Raw genomic sequence first — 23,500 nt, 5'->3', positions numbered from 1 at the left:
TTAAGAAACACGATTCTTCTTGAAGAAACAAAGTCACTCACTTTGCAAATGACCACCTGGTTTCCAGCCATGGTCACTCACCGGGGAAGGGGGCGGGGCAGTACCTACCACCCATCTCCCTTTTAAAGGAACGCACAGGGGTACAATGTAAGATGGCTCTTTGAGAGCTCCAAGTGTTTTTCCCCACAAATCTGCTACCTGTCTATCTATCTCTGTATCTCTGTATCTGTATCCATGTATCTATGTATGTATCTATCTCTGTATGTATCTCTGTATCTATCCATGTATGCATGGCTCCAACCCTTGCTCCCTGGCAGGCTCTCGCTTAAGAACTGTCCCAGAACCACTCACCGCACTTGGATCTTTTCTAGAGAAGGCTGGCATGGGGCCTGCCTCTTTGCACTTCTCCTCTCAAGCACGTGGTACTTGCCACTTTTCAAAAATAGGAAATGCTGACTTTGCAACACGTGAGAGACTCTGTACCCAGGCAGATAACCGGGCTGGAGCAGTAGGGAAGGGGAGATGTTTCCTACAGGGCACCTCCTTCAAGGACAGAAAAGGCAACAAGCAAGCAGGATCTCTATGGGCTGGATTTGGAGCTAAAGTAACAACTTTACCTCCGAAGTGGGTCCAGTCGACAGACTTGCTGGGTAAAGACAACCTAGGAGAAAAGTTTTTGAGTGACAAAGTTACAGACCTTACCTCGAAAAACTTAACTGGACTTTTCATTGCAGCAACATTAGATCACTTCCTTGTGGTCACAAGTGCACAGGCATGAAAAAGTTTCAAACACAAAGCCCATCTGGGGTAAGAGGAGGGGCCTTATAGCAGATGGAAGGGGCCCCCATTAAGCACGACCAAGTTTCCAGAGTGGAAAGGCCCTAACCCAGAGCTCATACTGTAGCCTCTGAATTTTGGTCAGCTCTCCAAGGCAACTGAGTGATCAAACACACTGAGAGCTGTTTTCAACCCTCTCTGTTGAGAAGCTACTGTTGCCCAAGGTTAAGGAAAAAGCAGGTAATTTACCTGAGTCTACTGCACTAAACTTCAACCAAAAAGAGATCTTAAAACATTACAGTAATCTGTCAAATTCCACCTTAGGTTATTCTACGGAAGAAAAATTAAAACTAGCATTCCCTAAGAGCCTGTTTAGAAATGGCATCACTGTGGACTAGTGATTCCCTTACTCTTTCTCTAGATCACCTATAAAAGTGTAATAAAGAAAGGGTGAAAACAGTGCTGACAGGTTCTTAACCCATGTGAGCAGGGGCAGGCCACCATGAACTTGCATTGAAATGCTGACGGTTTTTATCTTCCACCTAATGGACTATGTTACCAAAACAGAACAACAACAAATCTGCAGCTGGAGAAGGAGACTTTGTGACCACTATTTCTATAATATTTGAACACCATAACCTCATCCTTAAATTTTCAGAGAGCAAAGATGAAAGCATTTGAGCTTCCTCACAGCACAGTGGCACAGAACAGCCCAAATATAAAAGACTCATTTTTAAATGGCCTGTAACCTAAGGAATTACCTGAGTTTAACGCGCCTGTGTGAGGATACACACATTCGTGTACATGAAAGGCAGCAGGCTAGAAGGACGCCTGACTAAACAGAGAACCAGCTGCCTCTGGTGAGCACAAGAGTAATTCCTGTTTCCAACCACCGGCTTCTTGTAGTTTATAATCAAACGGAACGTTTAAAGAAAAAGAGAACAGGGCTTCCCTAGTGGCGCAGTGGTTGAGGGTCCGCCTGCCGATGCAGGGGACACGGGTTCGTGCCCCGGTCCAGGAAGATCCCACATGCCGCGCAGCGGCTGGGCCCGTGAGCCATGGCCACTGAGCCTGCGCGTCCGGAGCCTGTGCCCCGCAACGGGAGAGGCCACAGCGGTGAGAGGCCCGCGTACCGCAAAAAAAAAAAAAAAAAACAATAAAAACCAAAACAAACAAACAAAAAAAACAAAAAAAAGAAAAAGAGAACAGCGCTGCCGCGCCTCACCTGTTGAGTTCCTTGCTGTGCGCGTCTGCCCCTTGCTGTATCAGTCTGTCCAGCACTTCCATGGGGGAGGCCGAGGGCGTGCAGTCCTCCTCTGTGTTCCCTTTTGCTTTCTTTAGCAGTCCCTCCGTCTTCTTGCTGACAAAATGACGGGCAGTCTTTGGCAGTGCCACCTCAAAAAGATGATCGTATGGGGGAGGCTGCCCACCGCCAAACCCCACTCCCCTCGGAGGTGGAATTTTAAAAGGGCTGGGAGTGAGGATGCTGCTCTCCAGAGAGGCCTGGCGCTCTCTGTCCCCGGCAGGGCTCTCCTCGGCGCCTCCGCAGGGCAGGTCTATGGGGGTAAAGGCTTGCTTTGGGGTGTCAGGCCCCAGCCTGTCCAGGGCGGAGTTCAGAGGCTCAGGGTTCGCACCGGTGCCCTGGGCACTGGAGACGGCTGAGTGGGTCTTCCGCGGGCAGCCCGGGAGACTGTCCCGGTAGAAGGGAGAGTCAAAGCCTCCGCGAGGAGCTAGGGGCTCGGCGTCGGCTGTTGTGATCTCAGAGAGTTCTTTAGATATTGCCGCTGCGAGCAGGGAGGGAGAGAAGAGACAGCACAGTCAACAGGCCAACCTGGGTGAGGCCCGGCAGTGTGGGGTTGCAAGCTGCCCTCGGCCCCCCAGAGGGACAGATAAACAGGGGCCTCCCTTTACCGGGCACAGGACTCAGAATACAACTCCCATCTCCTCCCCCAGGAGAAGAAAAACCAAGCAAGCCTGTGTGTGTTGACGCTAAACCCTGGTACTAGGGCAGAACAAGGGCTTTATCAACTCGCAGCAATCCCACACAAGGCCAGAATCCCACACATGTTACCTTCTTCTTTATCTTTTTCAATACTATCTTCTTCAGAAGCCAGGTCACCTAAAAACCCTGGAAGATCACTGAGAGTGACAGACCCTTTGCTCCCAGGTAGCTCTTCTGAAGAGAAACAAAGACAAAGAAACACACTGGCCATCCCCGTCACTGTGAAAACTGCTTCCACTGTAACAGAATAGGTCTACTATGATTCCTTCTGCTGAAGAGAGAAAGCTACCACAGAAAGCCAAAATGTTACAATAATCTAACTAAAGGTACCAAAAAATAACCCCACAGAAGATATGACTCTCTGTTCTTAACATCTCAGAGAACAGATAAAGCCACAGTTCGACCAGCTCAAAACACAGGCACTTAAAAGCTCTGGGGCCTATTGTTATGAGGCTGGCTTTCAGAATTAATTATATATTAGATATATATGATATCATTATCTCTGGGCTTCAGTGATTTGTGGTGTTCCAGAATTTCCCTGTTTCCACATATAACCCATCAAGAATCAAGCAAGGTCTACTGTTACCCAGGGATTTTACCTAATCCTCTGTCATTCGGAAGATGGTGTTGTCTATGTAGACAGGGCCTTGCAGAATCTGTTCTCTCTTCCTGAAAAGACAGGTACCATTTATATCACAAGGCAGAAAATTGTGTACATGTTCTCTAATATTAGAGAATAATCCTAAACACCTAAAATTTTAGCATATTATAAAGGAGTTTAAAGTTTAGCCCCACGGTTCTCAAACTGTTTGGTCTCAGGACGCCTTTCTATTCTTAATAATTATTGAGAATCTCAAGGACTTTGTTTATGTGGTTATACCTACTGATAGTTACCATGTTACAAACTAAAACAGAATTTTTAAATTATTAGTTCACTTAAAAATAACAAACCCAGGAATTCCCTGGAGGTCCAGTGGTTAGGACTCCAGCTTTCACTGCTGAGGGCACAGGTTCAATCCCTGGTCAGGGAACTAAGATCCCACAAGATGTGCAGCGCGGCCGAAAAAAACCGACCCAATACATGTAAACATAAATAACATTTTTATGATAAATAAAAATAAGTTTAGCGAGAAGCGTCAAGCTGTTTCACATTTTTGCAAACCCTTTCACATGTGGCTTAGGGGAAGAAAGCTGGGTTCTTATGTCTGCCTCTGCTCTGCTGCTATAGGCTATTCTGGCTCACGTGTATGAAGAAAACTCTAGCGCCCACAGGTAAGTAGTTATACAAAGTAAACAGACTGTTTAGATAACTGTGGATAGCGGTCTTTGATACTACACTAAAACTTGACAAGGGGTATTTCTTCACGGTTAGTTACAGTGCAGAATCTGCAACCAGGGCAATTCACTCTTCACACTGTGTCAAGATCCACTGGTCTGCCTTGTCCCCCAAATGCGTCTTTTACCTACGTGTGATTCTATAACATGTACACTGGGTATGTAGAATACTGGGTCACCAAGTTATGCAGATCTTCTAAGTGTGGCAACATTTCATTATACAATATCAAGAACTCAAATTATTAACCAAGCTTCCCAAGACTTTTCAATCTCATCATAAAAGACTTGGGGAAACTATTAAGCTCTGGGTGCCAGATATCAGTTTTTTAATATTCTACTTTCACCTTTTTATCACTGGCAACAAATACCGTCAGTTGTTTATCTTGAAGTGACAGACCCAGTTTGTCATCTAAGAAGCTAACTGCCTGCCAAACACGCAAGTATGCATGGCCATAGTCTGTCACCAGTTGTTCTTTCAAGTAAAACTGCTGCTCCATGAAAAAAAAGCAACTAGTTCAGCTCTTAACTCAAGGATGGCACAAGTGCTTGTGGTGGCCACCACACACCGGTAAGCACTCAAGGTGCTTTACGTCTATTTCCTACTTCATCACAAACAATATTAAACATATGCATTCTTTCTGTGGAATACTCAAGGTTCGCTTTGTTGTGGTTTCTTTTCTTCTGTTAAACCGAAAGAACGCATCGAGGAGGAAGAGCGCAATGCCTGCTAGGAGAGCGTGACTTACACGGAGGGGCCACAGCCCTGTTACCACCACTGTCCCTGTGCCATGAGGGTAAGTGCCAATGCGGTAAAAAGGGCGAATAACCACTTAGTATTACTATGAAAGTAGTTCTGACCCGGCAGATGCCCTTAAAGCATTTTGAGACCCCTGCAGTCAGCAGATCACACTCTGAGAGCTGCTGATTAGTCTATTTTGAATTGATCTGATTCAAACCCATTACATTTTAGGTCAAACTTCTATCTGGCATAACAGGTTTCACAAAGTGAGGCTGGAAGCAAGTCACTGTGCTTGGGCGGGGGGCGGGTGGGGAGGGCAGCAGAGGAGCCCCGGCAAACCTTCTTGGGGGCTGTGGCCACGGCCTGCGGGAGTGAAATGTGCACGTAGTCATCCGAATGGCAGGGTGGGGCTGGAGGAGGAGAGGTTGCAGGGGTTCCCAGAGGAGTTCCTTTTCTACCTGCTCAGAGACAAGAGCAGAATATACACACTTTGAGGAAGTAAAACAATTAGGAAAACTGCCAAATTTTTTTCAGCTTAACTATTACTGCAAAGAAAGCTGCTAGAGTTAACTTTCTGGGGATCCAGATCAGTCTTTTTTTTTTTTAGGTTCACTTTATGTGTTCTGAAAGCTCCAGGGGTTTGTATTGTCAAAAACAGGTTTACTGCTACAAATGGCTCTCAAACTCACTATTAGATCTAAGAGATAGTTCCTTATCATAAAAGCCTGGCCCGAACCAACCAGTCAAATCTAACCTAAGACATACATACCCGCTGTACCAAAGACTTTACTGTAAGGGTGTGACAAATCAGGTGGGACATTTCCAGGAGAAGTTGGAGGAGTGGTCATCCCACAAACCACAGATGGGCTCCAAAGAGTAGCCTAGAAGTTAATAAGGCAGGTCAGCGATGAAGAACGAACACCTACGCCTCCCGAGGTTTAAGTCCATGACCAATGATCTTAAATTTAGCCTTTCAACTGGAAAAAGGCATCTTATTAATAAAGCCTTATCAAGAGATACATTGCATTTTGTAAGTCTAGACTCCAAGAGAAACCCAAGTGGCAACAGTAACTTTTCTTGCAAATGTCATGCATCCTTAAAAACTAACTCCTGAAATGAGCAGTGAGAGATTTTCCCAACCATAGGCTAAATCCTGACCCAAATGGTCAGCTTCACCAGCAAGCAGAGAAGAAAGCAGGCACACTATTTGACACCATACTTGTGGCGGCTCAGTTAACAGCCGTGTCGACAGGGAACTCAGAGTCTGAGGTAGCTGCCCTGGCGTGTTTAACAACATCAGCCGAGAAGTGGAGTGAGGGGTAGAAGTAGCACTCCCTACAATGGAAGGGAGAGAACACAGGGGGGTCAGCGTGTGGCTTCAGATTATTCTGACAAAGAATTACGGTCCTCGAGACCATCTGATAATGTAAAAGCCTCTTTAAATACCCTTTGGAAATAAAGTTTAGTAAGGTTTGATGTCTAGTTAAGCTTTAGGATAACTTGAAAAAGCACACCCTGTATGACAACTTCGCTGGGTGTTACCTATAGATAAGCCTAGACTTTGACATGCATCCAATTCTGAATTGTCCAGGTTCATTCAAAACTGTGTCAATGGGACAGCCCAGAGGGCCTCACTAAAAGTGTCTGAAAAAATCTAAGATTCCTTTATGAGCTGGAACCTAGAAGCCAAATCCTTTAATCCATTTTCTTTGTTAAGTGTTGACACATCCCAAGTCTGTTGACATACTATCAAGAAGGAGATCAAGGACATGGGACTGTAAGTTAAACTTAGGGGAAAATGGAGGCAAATTCAAATTTTAAATATTTGGGAAACAGTCCCTAGGAGCTGACCTAAGTCTTATTCTAGGAAAGGGAAAAAAGTCAACAAAAATAAACAATGCTTTCTAGAGACAAAGTTGTAAAGCAGATAAGTACCAAAGTCACTTTTTACCATAGCTATTCTGTGTGTCAACATAAGAGCTGGCGGTGACATCGGCTGAACGATGAGGAAAACGGGCTGAGATTTGGTGAGACACAGAATAGCCATCTTCATATGAGGCTTCTGTAGGATCCAGAGAGATTTTGGCACATTCTATGACAACATCATGTGTTTCTAATCTCTTCCACCTGCAAAAGGCAATGAAAGTCAAGAAGTGCAAGTTATAATCCATTTATTCAAACCATCAAATACTGAAGAGTGCTAACTCAATGCCAGCCACTGAACTATGACTAGCAAAGAACAGGCGGAATCACACCAGCCCAAGTACTAATCAGCACTATGATATAAAGAATTAGCCATTTATTTTACAAACCTATACCCTCTCTATTTAAAATAGTTATATCAAGTTATCAGAAACTAATCTGAAACAAAAATGCCATCAACAAAAGACCAGGCATAGCCTCAGAACAGAACATGAACTATGCAGAGCAGTCACCAGGGGAAACTCTCCTTTGGCACAAAGGTGATCAAACAAGAGGGAGACCTGGAAACTACCAGGTAGCTGAGGCTGACTTAAGGTCTCCTATCAAAGCCTCAGGATTCTAATCCATCCCTAGACCAGAAATACAGTGCAGCAAGTATTAAACTGAGAGAAAGCCCATGAGGATATCTGAAGAATTGTCTGAAGAGTCCCGTTATGTGATCCAGAGTTCTACTTCTAAGAATTTAGCCTATGGAAATAAACATACATCAAGACGGACAACACTCAGCACAGCTTGTAATAGAAAGAAGAAAGGTCTCACCAAAGAGGTAGATTCTACAGAAGAAAAATTATTACACCACCAGGAAAAAGCATGCTTTCAGCAGATCAATAGTTGCCAGGAGTGAGAGAGGAGACTGAACACCTCTCAAAGGGCATGAAGGAACTTTCTGGGCAGCTTCCAATTTTAGCTGCTTCCAGCTGAATTGTTACCCTACCTCCATATTTCTATGCTTCAAATTTCCTGATGTCTGAATTTTTAGACATCAACTATTTTTTTAAATTAATTAATTCATTCATTCATTGGCTGCGTTGGGTCTTCCTTGCTGTGCGCGGGCTTTCTCTAGTTGCGGTGAGCTGGGGTTACTCTTCATTGCGGTGCAAGGGCTGCTCGTTGCGGTGGCTCCTCTTGTTGCAGAGCATGGGCTCTAGGTGCGCAGGCTTCAGTAGTTGTGGCACGCAGGCTCAGTAGCTGTGGCTCGCGGGCTCTAGAGCACAGGCTCAGGAGTTGTGGTGCACGGGCTTAGTCGCTCCGCAGCATGTGCGATCTTTCCGGACCAGGGCTCGAACCTGTGTCCCCTGTGTTGGGAGGTGGATTCTTAACCACAGCACCACTAGGGATGTCCCAAGACATCAACTATTAAGGTCCTTATGGTAGGTGAGGATTCAGGTCACTTCCATATACCCTTTTCCCTTCTCCCCAGTGCTCTCAAAATAGTATATCATTGTTTTGTTGTTTCAAAATTGATTTTGAACAATTCATTATAATGACTAGATAAGCACTACTCATGGCTGAGCCAAAGAATATACTACAGTATTTCCTTTGCTGCTCAATCTAGTTTCTCCTGGAGTTCGAATGTTGTTGTTCCTCTTCCTCAGTCTCCTATGTGTCTATTACTAATCCTTCCTAATGTGGCTCTAGCAGTTCTGAAATTATGCCTAATATAATCTGTTCATAATGAAATGCAAATAGTCTACCAGGATTATTCACCCTCTCCTAAAGAGCTCCCTGCTGGAGCCCTCCCTCTCCCACTGGTTGTTCTCAGCATTATTGTGTTATACCAAGACTTCTCTTGACCAAGACTCTAAGTCAGGTCCCCCATTTCGTGAACTCTGTGTCTTCCTTGATTTTACTCTCGTTTCGGTGAAAGACATGCTCCAGTGGTTCACTGAGGAAGGGCATATGTGAGGTAAATTTGAGTCCTTGCATATCTAAAAATGTCTCATACTTGATAGGCAGTTTGGCTGGGTATAGAATTCTAAGCTGATAACCTTTTTTCTCTCAATTTTGAAGGTGTTTCAGAAGCTAACCTCATTCTGATTTCTGATCTTTATAGTTCTGGTTTTTTCTCTCTGAAAGATTTATCCCTGGTGTTCTGAAATTTCACAATATTGAGGCTTAGTAGCATTCTTTTTCATTGATTGTGCTGGGAACTAGATAAGCACCTTCAATCTGGAAACTCATGTCCTTCAATTCTTGTACTATTGTATTTTCTTGTATCATTTGTACTTGTATTGGAAATTTTCTTCGGTTATTTCTTTCACAATTTCTTCCCCCACCAAAGTTTTCTCCTCCCCTTTAAAGACTCTTCTTTACTAGACTTCCTGGACTGATTATTTCAAATTTCTTCTTTCATTTTACTCATCTCTAGCCTTTGATTCTGCTTTCTGAGATATTCTCAACTGTATCTTTCAATTCTTTTATTGCAATGTTTATTTTGGCTATCATTTTTCATTTTCAACAGTGCTTTCTTTAGTCTCTGACTGTGCCCTTCTGTGGCATCCTGACCTTTATATACACACAAATGCTTCCTCTCTGTAGCTACTGTAGATGTTTTCTTCTGTTCTCTGTATTATCATTGTTTCTAGCTCCTTTTTCTTCTCTTTATATTGGTCTCTTATCTTTGGTGTTAGAACTTCCTTCAAAGGCCAGATGATGCATCTATCCAAGGTGAAGGAGGCTCTGTAAGTTGATCCAGGAGGCTATCGAGTTAACACAGTAGATTGGACATACACATCCAATTGTAGACTCTCCCCAAACCCCACCAAGCCTAGAGTAAAGATTCCTTTATTTGTTTCCTTTTAAATATAAACCCACAAGAAAGAGAAGAATGAGAAAACAAAGAACAGCACCACATGTTTTTGAAACTAGAAAGCAGATAGGCAAGTGGTGACTGACTCAGTGAATCCAGGAAAGCAGAATCCTAAGCTGCCAATGTTTCAAAGCTAAAAGTCAATCTGATTTATACTGAGGAATGCTTAAAAAGCTAAAGAATTTGTATATGTCGAGTACTTCTGTACACCAGTACTTCTGGAGATGAGTGACAGGTAGGTGAGGGCAGCTAAAATCAGGAAGACAGGGTGAAATCTACTGAGGAGCAGTTAGAGCCTGAGACTGTCTCTGACTCTACACTCCCACTTTTCTCACCAGAAATCCAGATCATTCTCTGAGGAGGTTAAACAGAGAGTATCGGGACTGAGGTACTCCAGAAATGGTTGAGGGCACGAGTACTATTCAAACAAGAGGATTAAGTGAGCACGTACATTCTGAATGCCAAGACCACTAACCTCTCCCCGCCAAGCAGCCTCTTCCCTCTAGGAGTAGCCAAATCCTTGCCAGACTAGACATCAGAAGACCCTTTGCTGAAAAAGTCTGACCAGCTCAAATGGAAACCAATACTGACATCAGCATCTCCAACAGATGCTCAGATCAACCTCCAAGGAAGCTCAACATCAACAAGCCCCATCCCTGTGAGCAAAGCTTTTTAGTCTCCTCACCCAGATATAAACCAATCTTCGCAAAAAGCCTCAAATTTTTAAAAAGAATTAAAAAAGAGCAGTTTAAAGGAAACAGATTATGTAGGAAAAACAAAAACTTAAAAAACACCTATCAGGGCTTCCCTGGTGGAGCAGTGGTTGAGAGTCTGCCTGCCGATGCAGGGGACACGGGTTTGTGCCCCGGTCCGGGAAGATCCCACATGCCGCGGAGCGGCTGGGCCCGTGAGCCATGGCCGCTGAGCCTGCGCGTCCGGAGCCTGTGCTCCGCAACGGGGAGAGGCCACAACAGTGAGAGGCCCGCATACCGCAAAAAAAAAAAAAAAAAACCAAAAAACCCACACCTATCAATCATATCAAAGACATGAGAGACTGCATCCATGAAATAAAAACAGGCTACTATAAAAAAGGAGCATTCAGAGAACTAAAAAGAGCTCTTAGGTATTGAAAACGTGGCAGAAATGAAACTATAATGGAAAGATTAAGAGCTAAAGACAAGGAAATCTTTAGGAAGATTTCCTGAAGAGAAGAGGAGAGCAAAGAAAAGCAGAGAACCGCTCCAGGAAGTCCCAAGCAGAATACTAAGAGTTCCAGAAAGAAAGACAGAGACAGTCAAGGAAAAGAAATCAAGCACAAATAATTAAAGAAAATTTCCTAGAATTTAAAGATAGGAGCTTCCAGATTGGACACGTTCATATCAAGGGACATCACTAGGAAATTTCAGAATATTATAAGAACAAACAGAAGACAGTCAACACAGATGATCAGAAATCAAAATGTCTTTTGATTTCAATAGCAGCATTGGAGGCAAGGCAGCAATGGAATAATGCCTTCAAATTGTTGAATGAGAATGACTCCCAATCTAGAAATCTATACCCACACAGAAAATGACATCCTTTCTCTAAAAGCTACTAGAAGATATATTCCATGAAAAGAAGAGCAACCCAAAAAAGAAGGCATGAGATACAAGTAATGGGAGAACCTGCACAGGAGAGAGGCATAGAGAAGCCCCAGGAGAACAAGATGATAGCAGTGTACGAGGCACAGAAGACAACCTGGTCAGATGAGATCAGACACGCCAAGAGACAAGCGTGTTGCAGGCCGTCTCTAAGGTTTCTGCTGCCACCATACCCTCTTTCTAACTGAGGGGCAGAGTGTCTAGATGACGATAACTTGTTGGTACTGAGCTTGTCTTGTTATGCACTAATGAAGTGCCTACTCTCCCTTCTCCGCCAGGATCAGCTGAGGACATTCATTTCATCCCGCAGGATGATTCTGCTCTGACCGATTGCTGGAAGCAGCCGCAGTGAGCTCAGGAGCACAGACAGAGCAGTGCCCTTCCTCTGCCATATTTCGGCAGCACATCCAGCCCCTGGCCCTCACTATCTGGCCTCGCCAGATGCCCTGACTCGGGGAAGCTTCATGTTTCCCAGGACTTGTTCATGACCTTGCCCATCGACTTCCCCGGAAGGGACTCCTGTAAACTCTCACGGGAGGGGACACCCAACCAAGACTCAGACACTCAGTTCCAACTCTCGCCTCCTGGGAACCTTCACCTCATGATGACAAGACGGCCTTTTCCAAGGCCAGACTTTGCTTCCTAATTAGCTTTTCAAAATGAAACAATACATGTGGTCAAACTATAAAGAAAAGAAAGAGAATGATTAAAATAAAAGCAAGAATAGTAGGTGCCTCTGAGGTGAGACATGGAACAGGGAGAAAGATGGCTGCAATTGAGGAGGTTAATGTCCCATTTTTTTCAGCCAAGTGGTAGCTACACAAGTATCCATGCGTTATTACTAAACTCTTCTTACACATTTGCTATGTTCCTCTACACATATCTCACAGCAAGCTGCTTTAACCTGAGGTCCGTGTGGGAGAAGGAGGGCTCGTAGAGAAGTGCAATTTGCTGAAGGGGGATCAGGCAGTGAGCCACCTTTCCCAGTGGGAGGTCCTCCAGGGTCAATACCCATGGACCCCTTGTCCCCCAGAAGGCTTCAATCCGCAGCCTGGGGAGCATGAGGCGGGCAGCCAGCCAGAGAGAAGCGGCGGGGAGGGGCTGAGCCTCTCACAGCTCAGTGTGTAGGAGTTCACCCTGGTCCCCCCTTTCCAGTCATGACTCGGCTCCACCCTCCATCACGTTTGGCGACCTCAAATCAGGAGCCTTGCAGGCTCCACTTCCCCAGAGAAGGAACCTGGGCACATCTGCCAAGCCCCACAGAGGATGGCAGTCGCCTGGCTAAGCAGGACAGAGAAAGGGACCCGGGGAGCCCGGCCACTCGACGTCTCCAGACTCTCCACAGTGCACTTGGTTCCAACCACACCCCTCAGTGCCCGCCTTGCACAATCACACTGAGCTGCGAGCCTTTCTGGGGTTCTGCGGCGCGGGTACCTGCACTGCGACCTCCTCCGTCCTGTCTGTGAGGAATATGCTTTAGACTCACGCATACAAAGGTTTTTTTTTACTGTAAAAGTCCTTTAAAACGGAATGATTCCATAAATAGAAGAACATGCCTCCCCAACAACACCTCAGAAGGGACATCTCCGAGGTCACATTTTCAATTTCTTAAGTGAGCCTATAAAATTCTGTGTCACTAGTTCAGTTTCTATACCTTCGAGGGTCCAGTTCATGGTCCTTGGATCCAGTCACTAATTCTGGATGAATTCGCACATGCTCCATCATTGGCTAGAAGAGTTTGGGTTGACAAGTTATACAAGGCTTCACTTCTGTGGTATTTCTACACAATGAAATATTCGACAGTAAAAAGGAATGAAGTACTGATACGCGCCACAATGCGGATGAATCCCGAAACATTATGTGAAGTGAAAGAAGCCATGAACAAAAGACCACATATTATATGACTCCATATAAATGAAATGCTCAGGACAGCCAAGTCCTATAAAGGCAAAAAATAGATCAGTGGTTACCAGGGCTGGGGGCAGTGGGCAGCACAGGGAGAAGGCTGAATTTCTTTTCAAAATTTCCCTGTCTATCATTTAACACGAAAGTTATAAAGGCAGCCTATTTACACAGTATGCTAAGTAGCAAATAAATGAGTTTTTGCTACTTACCTTGACCACCTCTTCAAAAGTCTCCAGGTTCTCCTTCATACTGTAGTGAGAACGTAGGAAGGAGACAAAGTTGCAAGGGTACATCCCATACAGGCGATGGAAGAGAGCATAAACGCTGGCGTGGAGGTGGACGAGATAGATTTCCGTTACGTGGCCTAAAAAAGAAAACCATTGAAAGGAGTCACCGAGCTGAACACAAGACTGATGTGTGTGAAACAGACACGAGCACAGGGCTGCCAGCATGACTCTCTGTGTACGTGCGCTCCCATCTTGCCCCAAAGACAGTAAGTGAGTAAGAGCGGTTTTCTAAAATCCAAATCTGAACACACCGGACACCCCTGTGTGAAATCCATCAGTGGCTCCCCATGGCCTCTGGATAAACTCCCATCTACTTAGAGTGACCCATAAAGGCTCACACCGATCTAATCTCTGCCCTCCTCTCCAGTCACCCCTAAAACAGGACCCCAGACATTCTCATAATACCGAACCACCTTTACAACGGTACTCCCTGAAATCTGTAATCATACTTCTCCACGGCCCTACTCAGCACGCGTCTCCTGAGAACAGCACCGACTCACTCACCTCTGTAACCTTAGTGCCTCGCACTGGGCTTGATGCTTAAGAGGCGTTCATACATTTATGGAACGAATGTGTGAGAATGTTTTAAAATCAGTTTGTATTCTTAGCTATGCAGATTTATAACTATAGAGTGAAAAACTACCATCCAGAAATTAGCTTAAAGAGCTACAAGTGGGAGAAATAGAAAATTTAATTCATCTAGCGTTACCTAGACCCTATGGAAAACCCCAAGTCCACAGTATACATAAGGCTCCTCTAAATTAATGGACAGGCCATTTCTTTCTCCCCAGGACAAGCCTATGAGATAAGCCGGCATCATATACGCCTCAGGCTTGTCACTTAATCCTGCACAGGAAGCCAGAGTATTCCATTTCCCAGGGCTTACACATTTCATTCTTTCAACATGAATATCTCATGCTGGGATGACCAAAAGATTCCAAATTTCACGTGTTTATATAGCTTCTGAATCATTTTGATAGAGCTGTACTACCTGTCGATATGAAAACAAAACCCCACTGTATTGGATACTAGAACACTAATTAGGACGTGCTGCATTCTCTCTCCTCCTTCCACATTTACGATGGACAAGTTCTTTGAACCAGAAGCTTGTGTTCTGTCACTATAGACCAGCAGAGGAAGACAAAGATGCACCACAAGCTTAGTCCTATACTGCTATGACACAGATTGAAGTTGTTTTTCAGTTTACTGAAAAATCAGCAAGGTGTACCTACCACTCAGTTCCTCTGACAACTAATCCTTTTAAGCCAACAAAATAAGGAAGGTATCTCAACAGTCGTGCTGCTTCATTTTTTTTTTTTAATTTGTTGGCCGTGCCCCACGGCATGTGGGATCTTTGTTCCCCGACCAGGGATCGAACCTGCAGCCCCTTCTCTGGAAGCGTGGAGTCTTAACCACCGGACCACAGGGACGCCCCAACAGTGATGCTTCTTCTTTGTGCCTCTGGTGGACGTACCTGAGGTACGTCCTCATCTGGCTGGTTGTCACCAGCCATTTCCGCGTTGGAATTCTACATGTCCTTCCCTTCCAGCACACGACCTGTTAATCAATCGTGAAAGCACTCCCTTGGTGGGGCACGACAGGTATAGAAGGAGGTCTTTACCTGGTTTCTTCAGGCACCATGACGAAAGACGGCCGAAAATCTCGAAGAAATCATGAAGGTGCTGCTTCCCCGACTGTGGGATCATTGGTAGCATGGTTATCAACACTAAGACCCCTGTTGTGAGGACGGTGACATCGGTGTCCATCTGCAGGAGGGAAGGTCAAGAAAGAGGAAACACCTGTCAGGTGCAGCATTAGAATCCGCACACTTGGAAGTTCTAACACCAAGGGGTCACAGGTTAGATGCCCAGCACAGACTCATCCTCCTACCCCTAAGGGTGGGGGCACCACACTGAAACAGACGCAACCAAAAGCCACTGGGGACCAGCCCGACCATGCTGAGTCTGCAGGGACCACGCTGATGCGCCAAACTCAGCCGGGGTAGGGGCCTGAACGGGGCTTGGGGACACCCCAACCCAGAGACTTAGGATGTGCTTGCTATTGATAGCCCTCGGAGGGAAGCACAGGAAGCTGCTTTGTAACCGAACAAAAGAATGCTGCTATTCTTGTTCATGCAACCACATCACAAAATACTTACTTTTTAAAAGTCAATTAAAAAGAACCTTATACACTGACAAGTCATTCACTATTTTCAAAGGATTACAACAGAAGTATAATTTAATAAGAAATTAGTATAGCACTAACAAGTCTACTTAATGGCTCACCTTCACAGCAATATTTAGAGACGAGCAAATAAAAGAAGATATGGTGACCTCTGACCATGTCTACAGTTTAAATATCAAGTCATATAAATTTAGACTAATTGAAGACACTTAATAACCAATGAATAATGAATCAACTCGGACTAGCTACAGCAGCTCACATGATCCATAATTAAATTATGAATGTTTGCCAAGTAACTGGAATTCAGATTGAAGAAACAAGATATTAATCAAAAGACTACCATGCAGGCTGAGACATTCATTATTCCTACTAAAAAAGGAATCTACGAGTCTGTAAATAAAGTTTTAAATATATTTAGCTTTTACATCAAGCACCAAGCCATTTGTTATGGCGGATAACTAGTAGGAAGAACATACAATACTGGTAGGAGAATCAAGAATCTATAATGAGTTCGGATATAAAGGACTAACCCTAATTTTGGTTAACAAAACATTCTTACTGAAGGTTTGAATAACAGTCCGTAAGTAATTTTCAAGGCTTATCTTTTTGTAAAAGACAAGTATTTTGCAATCTGAACTAAACAGTGTGCCTCAAAATCGGATTACATTCTCGTCGATCCATCATTCACTTAAAAAAATTGTTAAAATTGCTCCTGCTTTTCCTTAACATTAAATGCCCATTTTTGTGATACCCTACCAATATGACTCGAGATCCACCTCTAGGGAGATTAAAACAGTTTACCCTTGTTGGCAGAGACAAAAATCAATTTGCATGGTGCTGTGTCAGATGACTCCAAAGGCACTGCCATTCTGGAACAAACACTACTGGATATTTTCATGTCATATCTCTGTGAGGTACAGGTAGTTCATATTAACCACATTTCCTTATTTTATAGATAGGAAACAAGTCCAGGAACTAAAACAGACTAAGCAAATAACGCTGAGTATTTCAGCAAGCCACGGTCAAAACTAAAAGCACAAAGTTCTACTTACGTTTTGACTCCCTCTGTAGAAAAACGCACTAAGGCTAGTGCAAAAAAGGAGAATGCAACTCAGCTGCACCCAGAACACGCTCCTAAACAGCTGAGCGAGCCTTTCAGCCATTTTTCTATGAGCCAGAAGAGAACTTAGAAATGGGGGTTCCCCCAAGACAAACCCGTATGTTTTCAACGGAGGAAAGGCTAGACAATGATGAAATCAAAGAGGGCTGGCACAGCATAATGTCAACCAATCTGACTGAAATGTTACCACATTTGCTTGGACCAAACATATTGCAATAGTCACAGTGATGCACTGAGAGCTTACTAAGTACCAATTTTGGACTACGTTACATTCAAGAAAAACCAAATGCCCAGAAGTTTTCAAACAGTTGAAAATCTAGCCTGCTTGCTTTAAGGTACTCAGAATTTCAGAAATTATATTCATAAAGCTATTTTGTTCAAATCCTTACAAACACTGTACCTTGAGACACTTTAGTAAAGAAGGCAAAAGAGGTGCTTGAGAGAGCTTATGCTTCCAAGATGGCTGCAGCCTCACAACGTGGCCCAGTAACGAGAGGGTGGATAACCGAGAGGCAGCTTTGCCCACGTATTCATTCATTTTGTCCAAGAGGTGCTGAAAATGCACAAGAACAAGAGAAATACATCTCAATAAAGCTGGGAAAAATCAAGGGAACCAAGGGAAATGCACATATGAATGTATGAAGTTCACACAAGGAGAGGCAGCAGTGATCTCGCCCAGTCTCTCAAGTCTTCCATTTGATGTAAAGAAAGGCTCATGCAGGTAGAGATCAAATTCAAGATTTTTTAAAACCATGCTAGCAAACAACACACTGTTCCATTTGCCTTCACAGGCCCTCTTTCTGAAATACATACAGGCTACTTCTTATAATAACCAATGTTATAATAAGCCTGTGGTAGGTTGTTGAAGCTTCATGGGATCCTGCTGGAAGCAGTTACTTATTGCTCCCATAGCCCAGCCTACATGGATGTGGCCCCAGATATAAATCAGGTAGTAGTAGAAGTTAAAATTCAGCCCAGAGTAAAAAAACAAAAACAAAAACAAAAAAAACCCAAGATGTACTGTAAAAGGCAGACAATGGGAAGGCCTTCAAATCCCAGTAAAGTAAATCACTAGCACATACAAACTCAAGACGTACCAAAATCTGCAATTGCAATGCTTTGTTAGCTATTTACCATCAACAAAAATAAAAGCAAAAACATGAAGGAGTCTTCCAAGTGCCCGGTGCTGTAAAACAGCACTAGTCAATTCGCCCCAATAGTTGCCCACACTTACAGATTCTGCCATATTGATGAAAAGTCTGAAAATCCTTCTCAGAGCACGGGTTTAAAGACGGGTGCCTGACGGATGAAACTGTCGCCATACAATTATAGTTTAGGATGACAGGATTTCTTTAAGCAGCAAGAGCCTTAAAAGCCTCTTGAATATGTTGTATTTTGAAAACTCTTCAGGAAACATAGGTCCTGACAACTGTTCTTATATGTAGTTATAATCTGGGGCAGTATCATCAATGGCGCGACTAAGTCGAAGGAGGGAGCTCTGGACAGACTGTGCACGGGGGCTGCGCAGACACTGTCTCACCACTCATAGAAAATGTATCAAATCTCTACCATTAGTTCCAGCAGTTACCTTATCATGTGGCTCTTGCAAGGTAGTCAGGATGTGCAATACAGGCTGAGAATTGGTTTCCAGGTAATAATCCACCAAGGTGTTCACAAGCATCGGACCACGGTCTAAAAAAAGAAAAGGGCAGTTTATAATAATTTCCTTTAACATTCTAAACTTACCTCAAATAGTTGCCTGTCACAAAATCCAGAAAACGTTTCTCTGTATGCTACCCAAAGTTATATGAAGTGTTGTATTTCTGCTTCCTTAAATTTAGGTTTAACAATAGGATAATACCAAGTTTATTTGCCTAAATAGCCGTAAGAGCACATGAAATACTATCTTCTTTTTTAAAAAATATTAATTAATTTATTTATGTATTTGGCTGCATCGGGTCTTAGATGCGGCATGTGGGACCTTTCACTGTGGCGCCACAGGCTCTCTAGTTGTGGCGTGCAGGCTCAGTAGTTGTGGAGCACGGGCTTAGCTGCCCCGAGGCATGTGGGATCTTAGTTCCCCAACCAGGGCCAGGCGATTGAACCCACGTCCCCTGCCCTGGAAGGTGGATTCTTTTTTTTTTTTTTTTTTTTTTGCGGTACACGGGCCTCTCACTGTTGTGGCCTCTCCCGCTGCAGAGCACAGGCTCTGGACGCACAGGCCCAGCGGCTATGGCTCACGGGCCCAGCCGCTCCACGGCATGTGGGATCCTCCCGGACCGGGGCACAAACCCGTGTCTCCCGCATCAGCAGGCGGACTCTCAACCACTGCGCCACCAGGGAAGCCCCCGGAAGGTGGATTCTTAACCACTGGACACCAGAGAAGTCCCCTATCTTCTTTTTTTATTGCTTTTTTAATTACAAAAATAATTCATGTCTATTGTTAACAATTCAAGTTATATGAAAGTACATAAAATACAAGTGAACATCTTCCTCACCACCTGCCTCCCAACCCACTCTCCAGAGACAAATACCCTTGGGCTTGGTTCATGTCCTTTCAAAACTTTTCACACTAGTACAATCACACACACCTAGGCCCCATGTCCGTATATCCATGGTCTGTGTATGTGTGTTTTTTCCACTCAGCAAGGTGTTGTAGACACCTTTCCATGACAGCATCTATGACCTACTTCATTCTCTTTACTGAGCTCCTTGTTCTCCACTGCATGGCTCTACATAATTAATTTAACCATTCACCTGCTGAAGGATACTTAGGTTTTCCCAAGTTTCCACTACATTTCATTCAAGGCTATAATGAAATACAGATTCTTGTAAGTCTGTAAGCCAAATGGCACATGCTTTTAAGTTGATGACAGATACTCCAAAAGGGCAGAGCACCCATGTATTCGCCTGCTAACGGTGCCCATTTCTGTGACCAATATTTGATTTCTGCCAACCCGGTAAGCAGGAAAGGGTACTGTTTAAATTAATATTTCTCTGATAAAAACAGAGGTTAAGTATGTTGCATATTAAAGATCACAGGTGATTTACAGATGAAACGATATACCTGGGATTTGCTTTAAAATACCTGGGTGGGGGGAAGTCAGGGAGGTTAGATGAAACAGGAAAGGCTGGGTATGTGGGGTTCATTATGTGACTCTTACTTCTATGTTTGTGTGTGTATTTGAGTATTTCCATAACTAAAAGCTTGAAACACATGTAGAATGAATCCACCGATGTATGCTTTTCCTTGGTGGCTTTAAAGACTCTCTTTAGGAGATGAAAACCAAAATTTATCAGCAGGATTCCAGTCACCTCTAGGTCAATCTCGTCTGATTAGCAGATAAGCTAACCAGGGTACGATTCTGCTTACCAGAACTGAGGTTCTCTTTAAAGACAGCTGTTACATCATCACGCACACTCAGCATGGGGGAATCCAACATGGAGAGGAGCTCCCCAATATTTGCTTGTTGGGCCATTATCTTACACGAATGCGCTGTGCTGGGTCCAGGATGTGCGTTAAAGACTTTGAAGGCTCTTCATTGGTGCCACTACCAGACTGAAAAAAAGAAGAGGAATGGTGTAACAAAATGGCCCCATTTTTCCCCACCAAAAACTACCTGCCAGACAAACTGAGCATATATTCAAAGCAGTGAAAAGTCTGTCCAGAACTTTGCTGATACAAGAAGCTAGGGCATGTAAATAATTCTGTCCTTGACAAATTTATGAAGAGGAGTTCTAGGGAATGCAACAGAGAGAAACCTAAAAAGAAAAAACAATACCAGTTGGAATCATCACAGCAACTTAATAATGAGACTAAATCTAAGTTTTATTCCTACTCTGATTCTACCCTGGGTTTTGGCTAACACTGTGTTTTCAAATCAGTGATCTAAAGAGTAGATGAACTATTTTCAGAAAAAGAACTGAAAGCATGCTATCTTCTTCTTGACAACCCCATCAGAGTCTAGAAGTTAGTATGGCCAGTTAGGTCACAAGTGCGTAAACCTCATTTGCACCGAGGGATGGTTCCTCTATTTTTAGTGTATGCCCCTCATCCCAGACATCTACCACACAATCAAATGCTGCTAGTTACAGGGAAGTAGGCATGAATGGGGGAACCCTGCACCTTCAAAAACTCAGTCCTTAGTGGCAGTGGAGCAGTCACCTTATCTTTATAGAGAAAAAGCAGCTCACTCTCCAGTGTCACTATACACATTTACAATTATTCATTTCTCCCCACTATGGTCCCTAAAGCTATATTTTCAAAACCAAGTAAAGACAGCTACCATTTATCAGACAGGCACTGCAGACCCTTCACAAACATCATCAAATACACTCCTTATATACCTACAGTGTGATTGGTTCTTCTGTCCCCATTTTACAGGGAGAGGAACAAAGATCAACCCCACTTGCTTACGGCCAAAAAGCTAGCAGGAGGCAAAACCAGGGAGAACTGAAACTCGGGCCGAAATCTGCTTCACTCAAAGCCCTAAGCCCGTAAATGTGACATTGAACTAACTTGTGGTTTTGACCCTCACAGCAACTGTGAGGTAAGCAGCTAGTACCCTTATTTTACAAATGAGTACATGGATACTCAAAAAGGATAAATAATTCTGCCAAGGTCACATAGTAAAGCAGAACTCAGATGCCTCAGCTCCCAGGCCAACAACTGTACACGTCACTTGCAGTCACATTAAAATATATTCTTATTTTCTATTTGCTTGTCTTTGGGTAAGCTAAAGTAGCAGTTCTCAGGCTTCAGTGTGTATCAAAACCACCTTGAGGGCTTCCCTGGTGGCGCAGTGGTTGAGAATCCGCCTGCCGATGCAGGGGATACGGGTTCGAGTCCTGGTCCGGGAAGATCCCACATGCCGCAGAGCGGCTGGGCCCGTGAGCCATGGCCGCTGAGCCTGCGCGTCCGGAGCCTGCGCTCCGCAATGGGAGAGGCCACAACAGTGAGAGGCCCGCGTACCACAAAAAAAAAAAAAAAAAAAAAAAAAACCACCTTGGACCTAACTTCCTGGGCCCATTCCAGAACTGAATTGTGGGCTTAGGAATATGCATTTTAATAAGCACCCCAGAATAATTCTTATATGGGTGATAAATAAGCCTCGTTTGAGAAACACCACGCTAAGGAAAAACTCCGCTAAAGAGTTAAGCTCCTACAAGGATGCCAAATTCAAAGTAGCAATGACCCCTGAGACTGGTGAGTAGTAACTTACTATCATCTATACGACCTGGTGATATTCCCAGATTTTGCTCTTGGTGAATCAGAAATTCATGAGCCAGAAAAATCAATTAAAATGTATAAATGCATTTTTGATAGCAAATCCTGATGTAGAAAGTATGATGTAGGAATATAATACAAATTTATATTTACATAAATATAAATCTTACAGGTAAATCATAAAGGAAGTCAATTTCAAAGGACTCAGAAATGTGAGACCATAACCGGTAAGATTTTATTGTAAAAGTTCAAAGCTGAAAACAATAAAATTTCACCTTATTGTGAGTTGGATTAAATTAAATTTACAAGTGAAGATAATACCAACCTGTCAGGGTTTATTGTTCACCAAGAGGATTAAATGAGATAACGTGTATCACACAGGTAGCACAGTACCTGGCACAGATAAACACTCACTGAGTAGTACTCACACATTATCAGAAAGAATACTGGTAAAAATCTTTGGGCCACCACTTTCAAGATGACTGGAATAGCATATTTATCTAGCTAGCCTCCACATTCATTTCTACTTCAGGTAAATCACAAATGATTCTCAGGCTTAAAAGTAATTTGTCCCTAAGTTTGGTTTTGTTCCAATAAAACTGCTACTTACCCAGTCTCAGGCTCATGAGACTCCGCGTTTGTTTTTTTTATGTTCAGAAGACAGTAATGTCAGAGCTGTTCCCCCAAATGCAGGCAGCCCAGAGCAGAGTGACATGAGCTCAAATCTAAACAAAGATGGCGCCCATCCAGTCACCTTGGCGATACTCAGGGCTGACCGTCATGGGTCACCTAGCTTGTTTTTCAGATTGTAAATGTAATTTAGGTGTAAAAGTCTGATTTCCGGAGCCTACTCTTTCCAAATGCTTTATAGAAAGCAAAAATAAGGTTTTTTTTCTAACATACATTAGTATCTTTTTTTGGCAACAAGCTTTTGTTGCTCTTCTCTCCAGTTCTAAAACTCTACCTTTTAACCATATTTTTTAAACCTCAGAAAAAATATAAATCATGGGCTTTGTGCTGGATTCTTCATTTAAGTGCCTCAAGTTCAAGGATTTTTGACATTCTAAAAAGCCCTCACAGGAGTTCAATCATAAGCTTTTGAAATTAGTTCCATGAATGGACTATCTCCCGTTTTAAACTTATTCAAATATTTCTCGAGGGACTGAGTGCAGGATGCTAAGTAGGGAAGACAGACTTACCAAGTGCAATGAAGAACTATATGTACACGAGCAGGAAATGGACATGATTTAGTGAGTACACAAAGGAGGGAAGGGACCAGCTCGACCTGGACGTGGTGGGACTGGGTGAGTTGCACACGTGTTAAACACACTTTACAGCCTAGAGAAGATAAGGGAAAAGTCCCTGAGAGGTTAGCACCACAGGCACATGAAGCATCCACTTCAGCCATGAAAGTCTCTCTTCCATTTTGGAAGTAACCAAGTATAGAAAATAGGAGACAGGAGAAGCCAAAAGTCAATATTTAGTTAATACA

The 23,500-nt window shown here is 43.6% G+C and overlaps 1 protein-coding gene across 6 annotated transcripts in view; it reads right to left on the bottom strand.

The window, feature by feature from the left end:
* Nucleotides 1-23,500, bottom strand: part of TSC1 (TSC complex subunit 1) — a 45,242-nt gene that overhangs the window by 8,440 nt on the left and 13,302 nt on the right. For all 6 annotated transcript variants that reach the window (XM_059071430.2, XM_067040401.1, XM_067040400.1 and 3 more), the window contains 14 exons: nucleotides 20,155-20,340; nucleotides 18,370-18,473; nucleotides 17,182-17,334; nucleotides 15,099-15,243; nucleotides 13,400-13,554; nucleotides 12,940-13,013; nucleotides 6,805-6,980; nucleotides 6,073-6,188; nucleotides 5,623-5,734; nucleotides 5,193-5,311; nucleotides 3,379-3,448; nucleotides 2,849-2,953; nucleotides 2,003-2,561; nucleotides 618-661 (listed from right to left, as the gene is read on the bottom strand). In XM_059071430.2, the coding sequence (XP_058927413.1) occupies nucleotides 618-661; nucleotides 2,003-2,561; nucleotides 2,849-2,953; nucleotides 3,379-3,448; nucleotides 5,193-5,311; nucleotides 5,623-5,734; nucleotides 6,073-6,188; nucleotides 6,805-6,980; nucleotides 12,940-13,013; nucleotides 13,400-13,554; nucleotides 15,099-15,243; nucleotides 17,182-17,334; nucleotides 18,370-18,473; nucleotides 20,155-20,260 (2,038 nt within the window). In that variant the 5' untranslated portion in view covers nucleotides 20,261-20,340. The remainder of the gene's footprint in view (nucleotides 1-617; nucleotides 662-2,002; nucleotides 2,562-2,848; nucleotides 2,954-3,378; nucleotides 3,449-5,192; nucleotides 5,312-5,622; nucleotides 5,735-6,072; nucleotides 6,189-6,804; nucleotides 6,981-12,939; nucleotides 13,014-13,399; nucleotides 13,555-15,098; nucleotides 15,244-17,181; nucleotides 17,335-18,369; nucleotides 18,474-20,154; nucleotides 20,341-23,500) is intronic.

The sequence above is a fragment of the Kogia breviceps genome, chromosome 8, assembly GCF_026419965.1.
Source record: "Kogia breviceps isolate mKogBre1 chromosome 8, mKogBre1 haplotype 1, whole genome shotgun sequence".
NCBI classification, from domain to species: Eukaryota; Metazoa; Chordata; class Mammalia; order Artiodactyla; family Physeteridae; genus Kogia; species Kogia breviceps.
The sequence above is the reverse complement of the archived record's forward strand: the minus strand, read 5'-3'. Positions and strand labels throughout refer to the sequence as shown.